The sequence below is a fragment of the Lepus europaeus genome, chromosome 20, assembly GCF_033115175.1.
Source record: "Lepus europaeus isolate LE1 chromosome 20, mLepTim1.pri, whole genome shotgun sequence".
Lineage (NCBI taxonomy): Eukaryota > Metazoa > Chordata > Mammalia > Lagomorpha > Leporidae > Lepus > Lepus europaeus.
Genome location: NC_084846.1, coordinates 56,183,909 through 56,201,350, shown reverse-complemented (window position 1 = coordinate 56,201,350; position 17,442 = coordinate 56,183,909). Strand labels below are relative to the sequence as shown.

The 17,442-nt window shown below is 39.1% G+C and overlaps 1 protein-coding gene across 2 annotated transcripts in view; it reads left to right on the top strand.

Annotated features, from left to right (window-relative positions):
- Nucleotides 1–17,442, top strand: part of CDK14 (cyclin dependent kinase 14) — a 614,674-nt gene that overhangs the window by 365,292 nt on the left and 231,940 nt on the right. For both annotated transcript variants that reach the window (XM_062178077.1, XM_062178078.1), the window contains exon 9: nucleotides 7,996–8,116. In XM_062178077.1, coding sequence (XP_062034061.1) covers nucleotides 7,996–8,116 — 121 coding nt within the window. The remainder of the gene's footprint in view (nucleotides 1–7,995; nucleotides 8,117–17,442) is intronic.

Sequence of the window (17,442 nt, the reverse complement as noted above, 5' to 3'; positions counted from 1 at the left end):
GAATAATAACTACGAGGTTCATTAACTGAGAAGCAGAAGCAAGAAAATGAAGTATAAACCAGTGAGCTGTGAAAATGATGACATATTCACTAGTCACTCTGTAGAAAATGATTCCGTATTCTCTGTTAATGCAGATGTGATGGGATATGATCATTGAGGTGGAATTACTTAAAGAGCTTCTTAGGAACTGGGATATATATGATTTTCATACATTTAATGAACAGATCTTTAATGCGATTTTCTTAGGATTGCTGAGTTTACTGTATGGATGAACTCTAAAAGTTTAGTCTGGGCCAGTGGTCAACAAACTTCCTGCAAGGGCCAAATACTAAATATCATAGCTTACGTGTCACATGGTCTGTATCAATTAGTCTACTCAGCAAAAGCAGTATGTACTATGTGACTTAATAGGTACAACTGTTTTCCAACAAAATTTATTTATAAAGATAAGTGGCCAGCTTTTGAGCAATAGCTTGCTGACGCAGATCTCAATGGTGCTAAGCTTGGAGAGCTTATGTGACTTAAGCAAGGAGATGAAACCATGAGGTAATGACAGAACTACCATCAGCCATACAGTTTTGCCATATCGGAAGTCTTCCAATACACAGGCCAATGCTCTGACAGCCAAAACATGTTTCTCATATGGTATTCAGTCAAAGAATTCAGACTAATTTGTCTATTATATCTATTAATTTCATTTAAAGTAGTGTTTTCCAGAAAAGTATATCGTTCTTGTTCTCTATACAAAAATTTAAAAATGAAGAATTCTTATATGTGAAAGTTAATTATTCAAATAATTTCATTCTTGTTTGGAATGTCTATATTAAAATATTGTGATTACTTCTATTATTTAAAAATGAAATATGTAAAAATATCTGTACTCTTAAAAATTTAAGGATAATAAAATAAGAAAATTAAAATATAGCCTTCACATGGGTATATGTCAGAGTTAATTACATTTTATTAGAATTCATGACCAAAGATTACTCTTATTTAGAAGACTAGCAAATGCTAATCAAAACATTTTAAAGATATTTTGGTATCCTGTAAAGAGCAGCTTCTGTTAAAATGGAAGTCTGGACAGAAACCAAAACAAAAATATTGCATTCGGAGAAAAAGACTTATAATCTTTAACTATTTTTCCACTTTAAATGACACCATATGATGTTAAATGTATTTCAAAAAGCATAGGCTTGTCCTCAAAATGCCCTCAGGATCTGCTTCCCATGATGGCAAATTGGGAGGAAATTGGAGGGTGTCTAACCTTCTTGGTGATTCCATAGGAAGAATGAGCTCTCAAATCTGTTGTTGTTGGTCTTCATATTGAGGAATGTATTCCAATTAAATTTCAGTTCTCAATAAAATCAATTTTAATAACTATAGATCATTTATTATCTGTGGTAGATTTGATAATATTCAGCCATGGACAATAACAGGGACTTGAGGTTAATGTCAAAACCCAGCAAGAGATGATGAGGAAAATCTAAGAAGGAGGAAGAAAGAGGGAAATCACTGGATTTTGTACTCTTCTAAGTGGAAAAGCCTGTGATGACTCAAGACTTCTAGCTTTGGTGAATGAATGGGTGATGATGTGATGAATGGTGGAGAGTTACATATGCTGGAGGAAGTAGTACAGGTTGGAGACTTGTAGATAGGGGAGATGTTTACATTAGAGATACTCATGGAAGAGCATAGAAAGTGGACATTTTTCAGTATGGAAGTTCAAAGCGTTAGTGAGGATTGGTGTAAGGACTACTCATCTGGGCGTATCGGCGTAAAAGTAGTAACTGATGCTATGGGAGGAGATGTCAAGAGCGGAGGGAAGAGGTAAAAGAAGGACTGGTACTCTGGAGAAGATTGGAAGAAAATATTTGTGTTGTTTATTGCTGCTATACTGTAAGAGCAGCAACAGCGAGTCTTCACACAGCTTTGGCACATGCAAGAGACTTAATGTTAAGTATTCCAGGAGAAAGAAAACTTCGTTAAAAAGTTATATTAAAAAAGGAATTCTTGGAGCAGACAGTGTGGTGGTTAAGATGCCCACTTCCCACATGAGGTACCTGGGTTCTATTTCCAGGTACAGTTTGTGAGTCTAGTTTCCCGGCAGTTCAGAACCAGGGAGGCAATTATGATGCCTCACGTAGTTGGGCTCCTGCCACCAAGAGGGAAACCTGGCTGGAGTTCTCAGCTTCCTACTTTGGCTCCAGTCCAGTCCTGGGAGTTGGTAGAGTCAACTAGCAAATGGAAGTTGTCTCTCGTTTGTCTCTCTCTCTGTCTCTGTCTCTCTGCCTCTCAAATAAATAAATTGAAAGAAAAATATCCTGACCACTCTCAAGGATTGTGAAATCACAAGGAAGTCTACAAACATCCTCTGTCCTCATTCCATGGACTGCCTTCAGACTACTGATGGACTCATGTTTTTCCCTTTCCAGTCTGCCTGATAGGTAAAATATGACCTAAGTATTTTATGTCTGTTTGGAACCAAGTCATGAAGAAATGAGGCTGTCTCACAGAAACAGTGATTTTATGTTTAACAAAGAGAAAGACTTTTTCTGCCTGGGAGTTAGGTATGTTTGAATGAGAAGTGTGGGAGTTGCTTTAATATAAAAATGGGACCACTGACAAGCACCAGATCTTGAGTCATTCTCTGGAAAACCTCTGAAGCATGAAAGATGCTCCTCTTGGGGCCGGTGCTGTGGCACAGCGGGTTAAGCCGTGGTCTGCACCTCTGGCATCCCTTGTGAATGCCAGTTCTAGTCTCAGCTGCTCCACTTCTGATCCAGCTCCCTGCTAATGGCCTGGGAAAGCAGTGGAGGATGCCACTTGGGCCCCTGCACCCATGTGGGAGACTAAGAAGTTCCTGGCTCCTGACTTCTGCCTGGCCCAGCCTCATCTGTTGTGGCCATTTGGAGAAGGAACCGGGAGATGGAAGATATCATCACTACGCTGGCCCCATGTAATGTTTGTTTGTTTTTTTTGTTTTTTGTTTTTTTTTTTTGTAACTGAGACAGTTAAAAGCTAGAGTGAGTGTCAATTCAGTTAAGGTTAAACATGTTCCATTTTCTAATTAAAAATGTACTACAAAGGAAAATTAATAAAAGTCTACAACTGAATATTCTAGACAATCCCAGCAAAATCTAGGTGTTAGGAGATAGAAAGTCAGAAGTAAAAACATTGTTCTTGGGGGAGGGCCAGCATGGAGAAATAAAAGGCTTTTCCGAGAGGGACCTTTTTAATTTATGGGAATTGGGAGAGTTGGAGTGGGAAAAGAAAAGGATTTTGAAGTTGTTATCCATTTAGGGGTGCAGTAGAATGTGTCTGAGGGAATTGTTGCAATCTTTTATTTAATCTGGGAAACAGAAAGCTCCTACCTGCTGGGTCACTCCCTACATGCCCACAAGTCCAGGACTCCAGTCAGATCTCCTACAAGGGTGGCAGGGACTTGAGCCATTATCTGCTGCCACCTACTGTGAAGACTAGTAGGAAGCCAGGCTCAGGAGTAGGACCTGGACTTGAACCCAGGCACTCCAGCATGGCATACAGGCATCCCAATTTAACGGGCCATATGCTCACCCTTGGAGTCTCAATAACATGTTAACATAGTAGAAATATGTGAGTGTCATAGGGATTGATAAAAGGAAAGTGACTGTTCATTTGTTAAGAAAACATTAGTAAATAGTGCAATCAAGAGTAAAGTATAAAAAAAGAAAAAGCAAGGAAAATATAATAAATACAAATATTGGAAAAAGATGAAAAGAAAATGTGAAATCTGTCAGCTGTGATAATTGTAATCAGGATGAATATATTGTCCAAAGAAAAATTTGGATTAAAAAAACTCAAATTCTGCCTTTCAAATAAATAAAATTTTTAAAATAAAGAAAGAAAATGTTCTTTTTTGGAAAAAAAAAAGTAGCTCCTCATTACTGTATTTTAGTAGACTGCTGCAGGTTCATCTGAGTTTTGCCATTATTCATTCTACTTAAAGGACCAAGCCAGTGTTTCCAGTCCTCTCTTAATGCTTCAAAGCAGAAAAATGGAAGTGGTCATTCTTGAACCCTATGCTAGGTTCAGCAATTTTCTCTGTAGAGCTAAACAGATTGTTCAACTTCCCAACCAGTTTCACCACCTATGAAAAAGGATGCACTGGAATTTGAAGGAGTAGTTAGGTATGCATGGAACATGAAATGTGATTTTTATCTCTGCACACCTAGAAGAACTGGGGCTGTTTTGAGAACTAAGCAGTTTACTGGTAAGATGCATTTGCTCTTGGACTCTTAGGACATGTTCCCTTTATTAATTCAGTTCAGGGTTGTTCTGAGTGCGGGTGGGACATCTCAGTACCTATGTCCTGTGGTTGTTGAATAGAACCAGATCTAAAGCCCAAGGATGGGCTTGAGCCAAAGATAAAATTTTAGGGAGAAATCCTCTGTGGATGGAGGTTAGAAACATGACCTACAGTGGCTACATCGATGCCCTAAACACAACCAGCACTTAAGAAACAAATAGAAGAAAGACTAAGTCATTCCTTGTTCACTAGCATCTGTATCTGCAAAGGAAAGGGAGAAAAATGTAAAGAAGGGGTGTGGTAGCAGAGTCTAAAGCAACACAGGGAGCTTTAGGACAAGGCCCATGGAGCCTCCTTCATTTGCTGTTGAATGATGCATGTGCCTAGGGCAAATGTTGGAAGCTCTGTCCTATAATTTACTCTGTGTACATGCCAGAGGGAAGTGCCAAGCTCTGTATGGCAATGATGTGATCTACAAGGTAACCATCCTACTGAGAGTCTTTGGTTAGAGGTTAGATAGAAAGCTTCTTTAACTCCTGCAGGATTTTCCCACCTGCTTCAAGGTCTTTCATGAGGTAGAATGGAAGCACCTTAAAATGTTAGATGCACTGAGTTATGGAAGCTGTTTGAGATGCCTGAAGAACTTGGCCCCCATCATGTGCACACCCTCAGCCAAAGCAGCAGTGTACACATAACCTGTACACACGGGTTAGCATTTCACTTTGCTTTTTGACTTTTAATTCAAGCTAAACATTAATATAAGAAGTTTTGGTAATAACCCATGAACTTCATCTTTTATAAAAGGTGGTGTAGCTTTCTTCCTGTAGTGTAACCATAGCAACTGACAAGGACCAGAGAAAGCAAGCTTTCACACATGCTGGGCTAATTAATCCTGTCCTATGGTTTTGCTTCAGCTTGGGGGTGCAGTTTAATAAATTTTGCATGAGTGAGCATGTTTTGATGCATGAACTGTGTAAATACCTTGTGGTATCTTTACCAAAATTATTTGGGAAAAATGTAGCTCCACACGTACTTGAAGGTATTCATTCATCTGTTTGGTCTTTTTTCTTTCTTCCTTCCCTTTTTTTTTTTTTTTTTTTTTTTTTGGCATTGTTTTAATACTTTGCTACTTTCCTGAATAGTATTGGGATTCATTTGTGCTATTAACCAAACAAATATTTTTTAAGATGAAGACCTTTTGTTCATCAATATACAGCATACTTTTCATGTGAAGCTATTTTAATTGATAAAGTGAAATGATGAGAGAATATTTCTCAAGTGATGCAGAAGAATGCGTCTTAAAACTGTGAGGCCAGTGCTGTGGCAGAGTAGGTTAAGCCTCCACCTGTGGCACTAGCATCTCCCATATGGGCACCGGGATGAATCCAGCTCTCTGCTTATGGCCTGAAAATGCAGTGGAAGATGGCCCAAGTGTCTGGGCTCCTGCATCCACATGGGAGACCTGAAAGAAACTCCAGGCTTCTAGCTTCAGATTGGTGCAGCTCCAGCTGTTGCGGCCTTCTGGGGAGTGAACCAGCAAATGGAAGACCTCTCTCTGTGTCTCTCCTTCTCATTGTCTGTAACTGTAACTCTCAAATAAATAAATCAATCTTTTATTAAAAAAACTATAATAACAGTCTTCATTCTTTATGCCACTTTACATGCAAACTCTTATGAAACTCAGTCTTCACACTTTAAAAAGTTATATATTGGAAACCCATTTTTACTGTTGTTTTGTAAAGTTATGTGACTCATTTGAATAAAGTTGGGACGTTCATTAATTTATACATGTGGGAAGAAGAGAATAATATAGAAAAAGAATTTTTCTGTTTATATTTTCCACAAATATTAAACCAGATGAACAAATTCATATTTAGCATTAACATAATTGAACTGAAATTATATACATTTATTTTGATTGCTAGTATTTTCCAGGTTATTTTCAAGGTCTTGGTTTCCCTTTACAAATGAGAATATCACATTTTTTTTGAAACCAGCTTGGTCATCTGAGCTGTCACAGAAAACCTCAGATGTTTGCATTCTCACGCCCCTCTGGCCTCCCTTTCTGATAACAGGGCCTTGGGAAAACCAAGGGAATCCAGGCTGAATGTTTTTTTGCCTCCCATTTGACTTGACAACAGCACATGGAACAAGTCAGAACCTATTTTCAGGACTTGTATTTTACTGTTTAGTCTATATGGAAGCTTAGTCATTTGAAGAGCAAAACGTTTTGATGAGATTACCTAAATTCTAGAGGCATTATGCTGTCTTGATGGTCCTGTCTGTCATTGGTTTTGCCTGAGTTGAAGTAAGATGAAACTGCAGAAAAAAGAAGTAAGGGATTATTATGGAAATGTGTTATCAAAGTAGGTATTCCACCCGTGTGCTGGAAAGTAGGGACCATAAAGGGTATGTATGTGTGTGTTTGAATAATCTGCATGTGCAAATATTGAATACTCATAAATGTTAACCAGTTTATGGCATGACATTGCATTTTATAAACTGGCCTTGTAGAATAAAATTGACTGTAACCATAACTAAATTAATAAGACAATTTTTTGTTCAATTTTATTTTTAAATTTACATATAATACAATGGAATACCATAAAAGGAAAAAGTCATTTTCCTAAATACTACAATAAAAATTTAAATGAATATGTCATGGTAGGATTACTATAAAAATGTTTTATGTGCTTAGAATGTCACAATGGTAAATACTTTATATTTGTCATTAATGAACAAAGCCAGGTAGAGAGCGTCACAAAGAGGTTTTTTTTTTTTCTTTTCTAAAATGACATGTGTTGGTTTTATATTTTGAAGAATTTTATTTTCATTACCTCAAACTTGGAAAATCCTTAGAAAATCTTACAAAAATATAAGAAAATTGTATAATCCCAAAGTTGAGAGGTAATCACTGAATATGTTTAGATATATTTCCTGCCAGTCTTTTTCCAATGCATTAATTTATAATAACAGAGATAAACTGCATCTGTTTTTTCATTTACCATCTTACTGTGACCATGCTCTCAGTGATAAGAGATTTTAACAAGACATTTTAGTTGATTGTATGTGATCTCAACATCTGTGGGTACCACATTTATTTGACTGTTCCTTTGGAAGTGGGTGGTTTTCAATTGATCTTCCCCAGTCAGCATTTCATGGTGACGGTCTGATAATGCTAAATCACAGGCAGCTTTAGAACAACCCTGTGAGGAAAGTGTCCTCCCTCTTCTTACAGATGAGAAAGATCAAGACCACTGAGAAGTCTTACGATTTGGAGACAGTTTTGCTTCCTAAACCTTTCTTTTCTCAAAGTTCTTTGACCAGAGAAGCTTTTCGGATAATACTTATACATTCATAACTCTCAGAACTAGAGCTCTATGATGCGTACTTTGGAAAACCCCAGTGATTTTAAGCCTCTGTATTGTATCTAATGGTTTATGAACTACTTGTTTACTTAACTGATATCTTATTAGATTTGTGAACCCAGAGTGCTATTATGAAACATAAATAATTTAATGGTTATTAGCATGTATTCAAAAGAGAAACCACCATATGCTTTCCCCAGATTTTCTGTTAACTTCAGCATTGCATTCATGAGTCTGAATGACCGTATCGTGTTTGACCTTTCAAAACTGTGAACATTCAGACTTAAAACCCTTGTTCCATTAGTGCCCATTAAACTTGTTTGTGTTTCATGTAACCTGCAGGTCTTGCACGAGCAAAGTCCGTCCCCAGCCACACATACTCCAACGAAGTGGTTACCCTGTGGTACAGGCCTCCGGACGTGCTCCTGGGCTCCACAGAATATTCCACCTGCCTTGACATGTGGTGAGAAATGGAAGCTTCACTCTGCCTAATCTATCTGCTGTGCTTGGTCTGGGTCAAGCCTAGACAAACATCCTAACAGTCTGAATGAAGATTAATGGTGCGTGGTGCAGGAGTGTTTGCCTGGGTGTCACAACACTGCTGCGTTTTTTGAAAACCTGATTGGGAATGCTCTCTAATCAGAGTCTCCTTTGCAGATGGTGTCTGGTAATGGTTCTTGATCGACAGGGGCAGAGACATTTTTCTAACTGTCAGTACTGAGTTTTTTCCCTAGGGGTCTTAGTTTGTGGCTTTATTTCATAACAAGGATACACACACACACATATATATTTCAAATTTCAGCAGTGTTGGAAGAAACCATGGGCATGCTTAAATTCACAACAAAGCTCCGATAAGTGGTCTGAAAATTTTGTTGAGACTTAAGCACTATATCTCTGAAAACTGTCAGTTATCCAAAATGAAATCAAACAATTACTGAAACTTTAGGAGAGCCTCAGTGTCAGGTAATAGTTTAGCAAATTTAGCAGTCCTCAATAGAGGTCCAATGACTGGCAATAGTTAATGTATAATGAATGGTAAAGTGTGCGGACTTGCCCATAAGGAGAGGTCTAAATCAAGTGATCAAATAAGTGATCAACCTTCTTTTTGTTGTCCAGGATGGGCTTTCTAGTGATCATTCAGCTTGTCCTTTATTAATGGAAAAGTCCTTTTTCTAAGCTCATGGTTGTGTTCAAAGTAAGCAGCTCACACAGTACATGGCTATTTTATTGTAGGGATCATCTCTTCCCTGAATTATTATGCACCCATATATAGAACTGAACTACACGTTCATAGAATGTTTGGCCTCAGAAAGACTTCAGCATGTGGTGTTTATCTTACTGCTGTGTACTTACTTACTTCACTGCTATATCTCCAATCATCTTGGCTTTTAGTGAATGAGACTGTGATGAGGCCTGGCTGCTTTTCTGATGTTTTGGATCCAAAAATTTTAGGCTGAGAAAACAGTCACATTCCTTGCTATGTAGGGTACAGTAACCTTCATAATTTAGATTCCTGCAACCTCCCTAGGAATGGGACTTTGGGATCTATAAAGCCACTAAAAATATATGCTGCTTTTTGTGTACACATGGATGTATTTATTTTTATGGAGTGTAGAACTATAGCTTTCAATAGAGCTAAAATAAATCTAGGTCATCCAGCAGTCTCAGATTAGTTGTCATAAGCTTTGTTGTGCCTTGTAAATAAATCCATTACCGCTTTAATGATATTGTAAAACACCGAGAGTAAAGATGATCATCTAACACTGAGGGGCTTGGCTAATTCACTTTTTCATCACGCTTTCTGACTTTGTGTGTGGGTTGAGGAAGGCAGCAGGCAATGTCGTTTACACGGTTAGGGTTATTTTTCCCCCATAAGACTAGGCTGGGGTTTGGGCAAAATAGATATTGAACACATTAATTGTAGCTGAGAAAGAAACTGGAAACAAGGGCCAATGGAGGCGTCAGGACGTTACTTCCCAGCTCTCTCATTCTGCTCCTGCTTTCTGCCGCGTAGTTGAGAGTGGCCTGGCAGACTGATGATGTTCTTAAGTTTTGGCATGTTTTTCTCTGGGGTGTGTGTGTGTGTGTGTGCACGCTCATGTAAATTCTAGATTGTCTTTCAATGAGGTCAGTTAGGGACTCTCTTAATGAAACATAGTTTGCAACCATTCGTGGCTTGGAGCCAGTTTTGTCTCAGTTACTTGGCGGTTCGGTGAAGACTGTACCCTCATCATCAGGTGAAGCTGTTTTTTATACGCCAGTGGATAATTTCCCCCAAACCCTTAAGAAGTGCAGAGAATCACGTGGGCTGGGACTTGCTAATATACCTGTCTCTTGATCTGTAGCACTTTTTTCTAGTCTGAGCCTCTTTCCCACTCCCGTTTCTTCATTTCTGTGCATGTGCGCATTTGCATGTGTGTGTGCATGTGTGTGTTTATTTACTCTGTCGGGGGAGGCACTCTGTGCCAATTTGCTTTGAACAGAGACACAATGGAAGCAAAAGAAGAAGAATGTTATTTAAGTGAAAGGGTTGAAAACTGATAGAAAATAGTAGACCCCAAATGCCCTTTTGTCTACATGCCAAGATTATTCATTGCCAAAAACAAACAGCAAATGTGTTAGGTTTGAGCAGTTCCCGTGCCTATTGGTTCTTCACTTCTAAGCTCTAAAATCTAAGTTATGCCTGTCATTCTGAATCTAATTTCATTCCAAGCCTATTCCTAGAAGCCATTTTGTTATTATAGTGTAAGTCAGGTAAAATGTATGTGTGTTTCCAGCAGAGAGGAGTTCACAGGGCACTGATTTTTGCCTAATCAATGACATCGATGCTGGGCATTCAGGGACTTAGAAATGGGACTATAATTGAGTCATGGCTCAGCTGCAGCAAAAGAGAAGTGCAAATATTAACCCATGGACAATAGCAGGGAGGCAGGTGGCAGTTGTTTCAGGCTCTTTTTACAGATCATTTACCATCCTGGGGCAGAAGGGTAGTAACTAAAAACTAACGATCCCTACATGGTGTTAGGTTTTCCAGTTTTCTGTTTAAATAGCCACAGGCAATAAAAATATTAACAAAGATACATGCACATGAGCACTGTCAGCAGGTGACAGAAATCGGAGCTGGCGGTGTTCTTGCAGTCTGTAATACTGCTCTAAAGTGTGAATGTGCTGTGCCATTTGAGAACTCATGGAGACAGACCATTTTTGATAACTTTGTCTCCCTCCATAATGGAGGATGTAAGCAGAAGAATCACATTGAACATCGCCTCTTGGTATAACTTCTCTTAATTCTTGGATTTTATAACTCTTTGAAAGTCAAGGCATAGGAAATCATTGCTAAGCTTCTAAACCGAGAAAGGCTTACCAAGTTCTGAAAATCATATTCAGAGAAGTGCAAATGTGGAAAGCAGCTTATCTAGGCCACTGTTTCCTGGCCAGGGAGCTCTGCTCCAGCTCCAGCTGTGGAGGTCACTGCTCTAAATAGGTGTTATATGCCTGCATACAGGCTCATCAGTGTATTCACAACTTTTTTTCTAAAGCATAAGGTCACTTGGGATCATTTTAACAGATTAATTTTTAATATAGGATGACTAAGTTATGTCGCTAATAAATGATTATCACAGTGCTTTTGAGGGGCCAAAATGAAGTAGCACTACCCTGTGGTATCAACCACTGTGCTCCCCAACACAACGTGTAAAGAGAGAGCGTGGCAGTCTCTTGCTTCTATCATCTCTTTAAAAGCTAATTAACATATTAACTATGCTTGTCAAAATGTGGGGCAAATCATTTATAAATAAGCCTGTCAAATGTAATGAGATTGCATATTAAATCACTCGTTTCTCTATTACATCTCTGATTTAAGATTAAAATTAATTTATTTAACATTGTAGCAGCTGTGTGGTTAGGAAAAAAATTTCCATGCCAGTCTTGACATATAGATAGAAGTCTGTGTCAAAATTGATTCTGCATATATCAGAAAAGAAATTACCTGTTCACTAAGTATTACAAGTCCATTTAAAATTACTTTTTATTAAGTAAGCCTAATCATCATATACATTGGCAATATCTAAAATCCTGTCATCATCTTTAATGCTCTCTCATGAACCAAGGAAATATATATAACAAAATAAGTTTCCCTAGGTTTATTTACCGGTGTCTTAGTAAAGACAATGAACCCTACTACAGCTCCACCCTGAATATAAATTTAATATATATAAGGTCCTATGGTTTAATTTGAAATTTGAATAATGAAAATAGTAAAAATAATAGGTGCTTTTATGGAACGCAAACTGTATTCCAAGCACTGTTAAGCTTTTTAATTACTTACCTATTATACTATCATGCAGTTAAAGAAAACATAACCCAGAGAGACTAAATAATGTAGTTAAGGTCATAGTGTTAGTGTAAATGGAGCCAACATTCAAACTCAAGACCAACCTTCTCAAAGCCCTTTCTCTTTATAGCATATTACATAATGTCTTAAAATGGTTAATAAAAATTGGTCTTTATTTTACTACTAAAGTGACTAAAAACACAAATGCATTGTAATTTCTGTTTTATAATTTAGTATATATTCTGAGCACAGTTTAAATACAGTAATGACTGGCTTTCACTCTCACTGAACACTCTGCCTTTCTATCCTGACATCCTAATATTAATACAGGTTCTACTATCCAGTTTTATTCAAGGAGGATTTTTTAAATAAATTAAGACATAAATCATTGGACTGAACACCTTTTCTGAGGACTAGTCAGTATCTATGCTGCCATTTAATTTCCCAGCAACTAGTCATTACTCATTTACCCTTTCTGCTAAAATGAATGAGTCTACTTTAAGAAGAATGCTAGTACCAGTGAGAATGTGAGTTCACGAGCTGCATAAAGTCATCTATCCGTCAACACTGTTTGCACTAATTAGTCAGGTTATAAGACCAAGGAGGACATGAATTAGTCACTGTCAAGTCTAACAACTCTGAGAGCTTCTGAGAGCTACCCCGATAATGCAGGGTACAAGTAACTTGTTGGTGTGTCCAGTAACAATGCAATAAAATACAAGAAGAACAACAAAAACTGTCTACAGTCAGAAGGGCATCCAGGAGGTTGAAAGCTGAGCTCATGATGGTAGCCTTGGTTTCTGAGCCCAGTCCCACTACTTACGTCTAAAAATTAAGATAACTGCATAGTTTATGATTGTGCCAGGGCACCTTTGAGAGTAAGAATAATTCTACCTAGCACAATCTGCATGGGACAAGGATTTAACTGTATGGTTACCTTTGTCATAGTGCACTAGGGTAATAATTTGTTTAACGCCACTGCTCAGAAGAGACAATGCTTTCAGTGTTTATTTCATACCTGAAAACTGCTGACTGCAAACTCAAATTCCTCACACCAGTCTTACGTTACATTGTCTTGTAATGGCTTCTCTCCTTGAGTACAATTCTCTAATATTATTATATGGTATTTAGAATGCCTACTAAAGTGCTGAATTTAGTGATAGTTTTGGAATGCTGAAAGGAAGCAGTTCTACTTTCCTATCAAAAGTCTAGTATGATTGTGGTTTTTATATCTTATTGTTTGTTAGTGTGTGTATGTTTATGAAATATGGCATTTACGTTTCCATGGCTATGCTTGGTCATTTATTAGTGATCAATTAGCCCAGTGATAATACATAAAACGAGGCATTGTATGTAGTCTTTACAACTAAACTTTTTTAAAATTTTTTTATTTAATTTTTTAATTTTTTTTTTGATGGACAGAGTGGACAGTGAGAGAGAGAGACAGAGAGAAAGGTCTTCCTTTACCGTTGGTTCACCCTCCAATGGCCACCGCGGCCGGCGTGCTGCGGCCGGCGCACCGCGCTGATCCAAAGGCAGGAGCCAGGTGCTTCTCCTGGTCTCCCATGGGGTGCAGGGCCCAAGCACTTGGGCCATCCTCCACTGCACTCCCGGGCCATAGCAGAGAGCTGGCCTGGAAGAGGGGCAACCGGGACAGAATCCGGCACCCCGACCGGGACTAGAACCCGGTGTGCTGGCGCCGCAAGGTGGAGGATTAGCCTATTGAGCCACGGCGCCAGCCACAACTAAACATTTTTAAAAACAAACAAAAATTCATCTATTTTGACCAATGTTAGTGAAGCAGTTGGCTACCCCCAAACTGGTTTTGGGATGATTTTTAAATAGATAATTACAGTGACTAATTTTCATGATATTCTTTTAACCCTTGGCTTGGCAAAAATCATTTGGTCTGGCACTGCCAATGCCAAAGCAACTGCAGGCAGAACTAGATCTTCAATGAATCTATATTTAAGTTGATAAGTGAATATGGCCTGTGAATGATGTTATAAATAACCAAATGGCCCTTGGCAGTAAAAGGTTCCCCACCACTATAAATTAGAGGTTTTTGGCCCAGGATATTCTTAGCTTATTTTAAAAAAGAGAGAGAGAAGTTTCAGTTATGGGACATGGGCATCCTTGGGTGTCCATTTACTTCTGAAAGGGAGACACTGTGAATCCACTCACTTAGGAGGGAGTGCTTGGGCTATCAGTTCATCATATGTTGCTTGGGCAAAGTCCTGGACTTTCCACTGGGAGATCCTCAAGCCTCAGGCCATGAAGTCCTGGTCCTCAAATCAAGCTGGAAGAACGGAGCTGATGGTCACACGCACTCATGGTGTATTTTTCCCTTTTCAGCTCCATGTCTAGTCGCCTGCCACCTTCACCCCTCTCGCCCCTGCTCCAACTTTTATCTTCAATTTGAGGCCTTTGGGATGTCATTGAATATGCCTGGTGGTATGTGTTAGAGGTGAGGTGAAGGGTGGTCAGAGAAGACCTGAGGCCCAGTTGCTCTGTGTAACGAACTCTGTCCTCTCCCCTCTTTGTAGCTGTCAGACTCACCTTCATACTTGCTTAGCAGCTGCGTCTTCAACTCCCGAGCCTTTCCTGAGTTGCTGTAGGTAAATACTCTCAGTTGAAGTTGTGATTTTCCCACTTTCATCCATATCTCCTAAAAGCAGCTTATCTCTTATCCACTTCTATAGTTTGAAATTTCATTCCATAACTGACACTTCAGTCAATTTGGAGAGAAAGGAGGTCTATATGCATTTTACCTCCTATCTTGCTCTTGTAGATCGTCTAATATTTGTGCTTTAACTTTATTTTTTTTTAAGATTTTTATTTATTTATTTGACAGCTAGAGTTAAAGACAGTGAGAGAGAGAGAGACAGAGAGAAAGGTCTTCCTTCCACTGGTTTACTCTCCAAATAGCCGCAATGGCTGGAGCCACGCTGATCCGAAGCCAGGAGCCAGGAGCCTCCTCCTGGTCTCCCATGCGGGTGCAGGGCCCAAGCCCTTGGGCCATCCTCCACTGCCTTCACAGCAGAGAGCTGGACTGGAAGAGGAGCAACCGGGACTAGAACCCAGCGCCCATATGGGATGCCAGCGGCACAGGCAGAGGATTAACCTAGTGCGCCACAGTGCCAACCCCTTGTGCTTTAACTTTAAAATAGGGTCTTTGCCCTAGAGAAACTGGTGATTGTGCTGGGACACAGATTTGAATGGCAGGTGCCCATAGGTGGGAGACAAATAGCATAACATAGGCAGAAGTAACCTCTTGACTCCCAGCATCTTTGTGTCGTTGTGGATATTTGTAATCCATTTAACATTAGTCTGTTAGGAAGGAAGGAAGGAAGGAAGAGGGGGGAGGGGAGAAAGAAAGGAAGGAAGGAGGGAAGAATATGTAAAGAACTTGAAAAGAAAGCCATAGGTTAGTTGATGAGCCAGTGATGGAGTGAATAAAATGAGAAGTCATAGGGTTGGTTTGTTTGTTTTTAAGATTTATTTATGTATTTGAAAGACAGAGTTACATAGGCAGAGGTAGACAGAAAGAGATCTTCCATCTGCTGGTTTACTCCCAAATGGTCACAACAGTCAAAGCTGGGGCAACCTGAAGCCAGGAGCCTGGAACTTCTTCCAGGTCCCCTACATGGGTGCAGTTGCCCAAAAACTTGGGCCATCTTCTGCTGCTTTCCCAGGCACATGAGCAGGGAACTGGATTGGAAGTGGAGCAGCCAGGATTCAAACTGGTGCTCATCTTTGGGCTGCTGATACTGTAGGTGGCAGCTTTAACCACTACGCCATAATGCCAGTCCCCATAATTCTTAAAAAGATAAAATTTTGGCATGAGTTGAAAGAGAGACTGCAGAAAGTTGTCTTTTTGATCCATGGCATGCTTGAATCCAATGTAAGCCTGCTGTCTAAACAATCAAAAATGATTTTAACAAATGCTCCAGCCAATAGAAAATTTCTAACCCAGTGAAGGTGAAAAGGTGGACTGTTAACTCATGCACAGGAAGGCATGATTGAAAAGAAATGTGATTGGAGAGAAACTAGAAGCCTCTCTCTACATTCAGAAGGGAACATTTTTTTTCTGCCAGGGCCTTTGAATATTTATAATATCATTCGTGGGCCATACAAAATTATCAACTTAAAAATTAGGCTGCTATAGATTTAGTTGAATTCAGAGTTCTGCCTGCCATTGCCTTGGCAGAGCTGAATGCGCCTCACCCCTGCGTGTGGAAGTCGTGACGAGGCTACGGTGTCTGCTTCCTGCCGCTCATTGACAGATGGGAGGGAGGGCTTCTGTGCCACCAAGACATTTGTAGATTAATTTCTCAAGACACTGCATTATCTGGAGTATACTTTAGTGAAGAATCATTTTTCATTTATGAGTATTCTGTTGTATGAATTAATAGAACTAAAATGTACTAGCAGTTTTCATGATTTTTAGATGCTATGCTTATGTAATTAAAAAGTTAATTTTTTTTCAGTGTGACTCTTCAAATATAGTATCCGTTGATTCCTATTGGTAAAAGATGTCCTTAGGGGAAAAAAAAAGAAAAGAAATAAAATAATAATTGTCAGAGTTAATTGAAATAAGCTGTCATTAGCCCGGAATCAGCCTACTCAGTTCATTTAGAAAATACACAGAACATGTTCATAGTCCATGGCAGGTACTTAGGAATTACTAATGACTGTCTCTGGGAAACTTCTTGTTTGCCTACATACATGTCAGTAGTCCATCTTTTGATATGACATTTTATGTTTCTCTGTGTTTCCATGTGAGACAATGGATTCCAAGGGTGGGATGTTTAGATCATTGTATTTTCTGTAGAGCTTATCTTGATTGATAATTCAAATGGTTCTTCCTATATTGCAAGCTTTTATTATGTTTACTTTTGAAAACCAGATATATTCATAGAAACTCAACAGACTAAAAACTGTATTGCAGGAATTATAAAAACTTTCATTTGTCATATTTAATCCCAACATGTTTAATTTAGAAATTGTTTCAGAATTTTAGTAACTCTATGAAATCAATTCATAATTTTCTTTTACTATTATTTTATGTCAATTTTATATGCTCCCAGATACAAAGATGTCTTGTTATTTTTTCCAGACTTGGTGGTGATAGAGGAAGAAAACAAAACCTGTGGAATCCCAAGCCAGCCCTCTTTCTTTCTTTTTTTTTTTTTTTAAATTTTTATTTTTGACAGGAAGAGTGGACAGTGAGAGAGAGAGAGACAGAGAGAAAGGTCTTCTTCCTTTTCTGTTGGTTCACCCCCCAATGGCTGCTGTGGCCAGCGCACTGTGGCCAGTGCACCGCGCTGATCCGAAGGCAGGAGCCAGGTGCTTCTCCTGGTCTCCCATGCGGGTGCAGGGCCCAAGTACTTGGGCCATCCTCCACTGCCCTCCCGGGCCACAGCAGAGAGCTGGCCTGGAAGAGGAGCAACCGG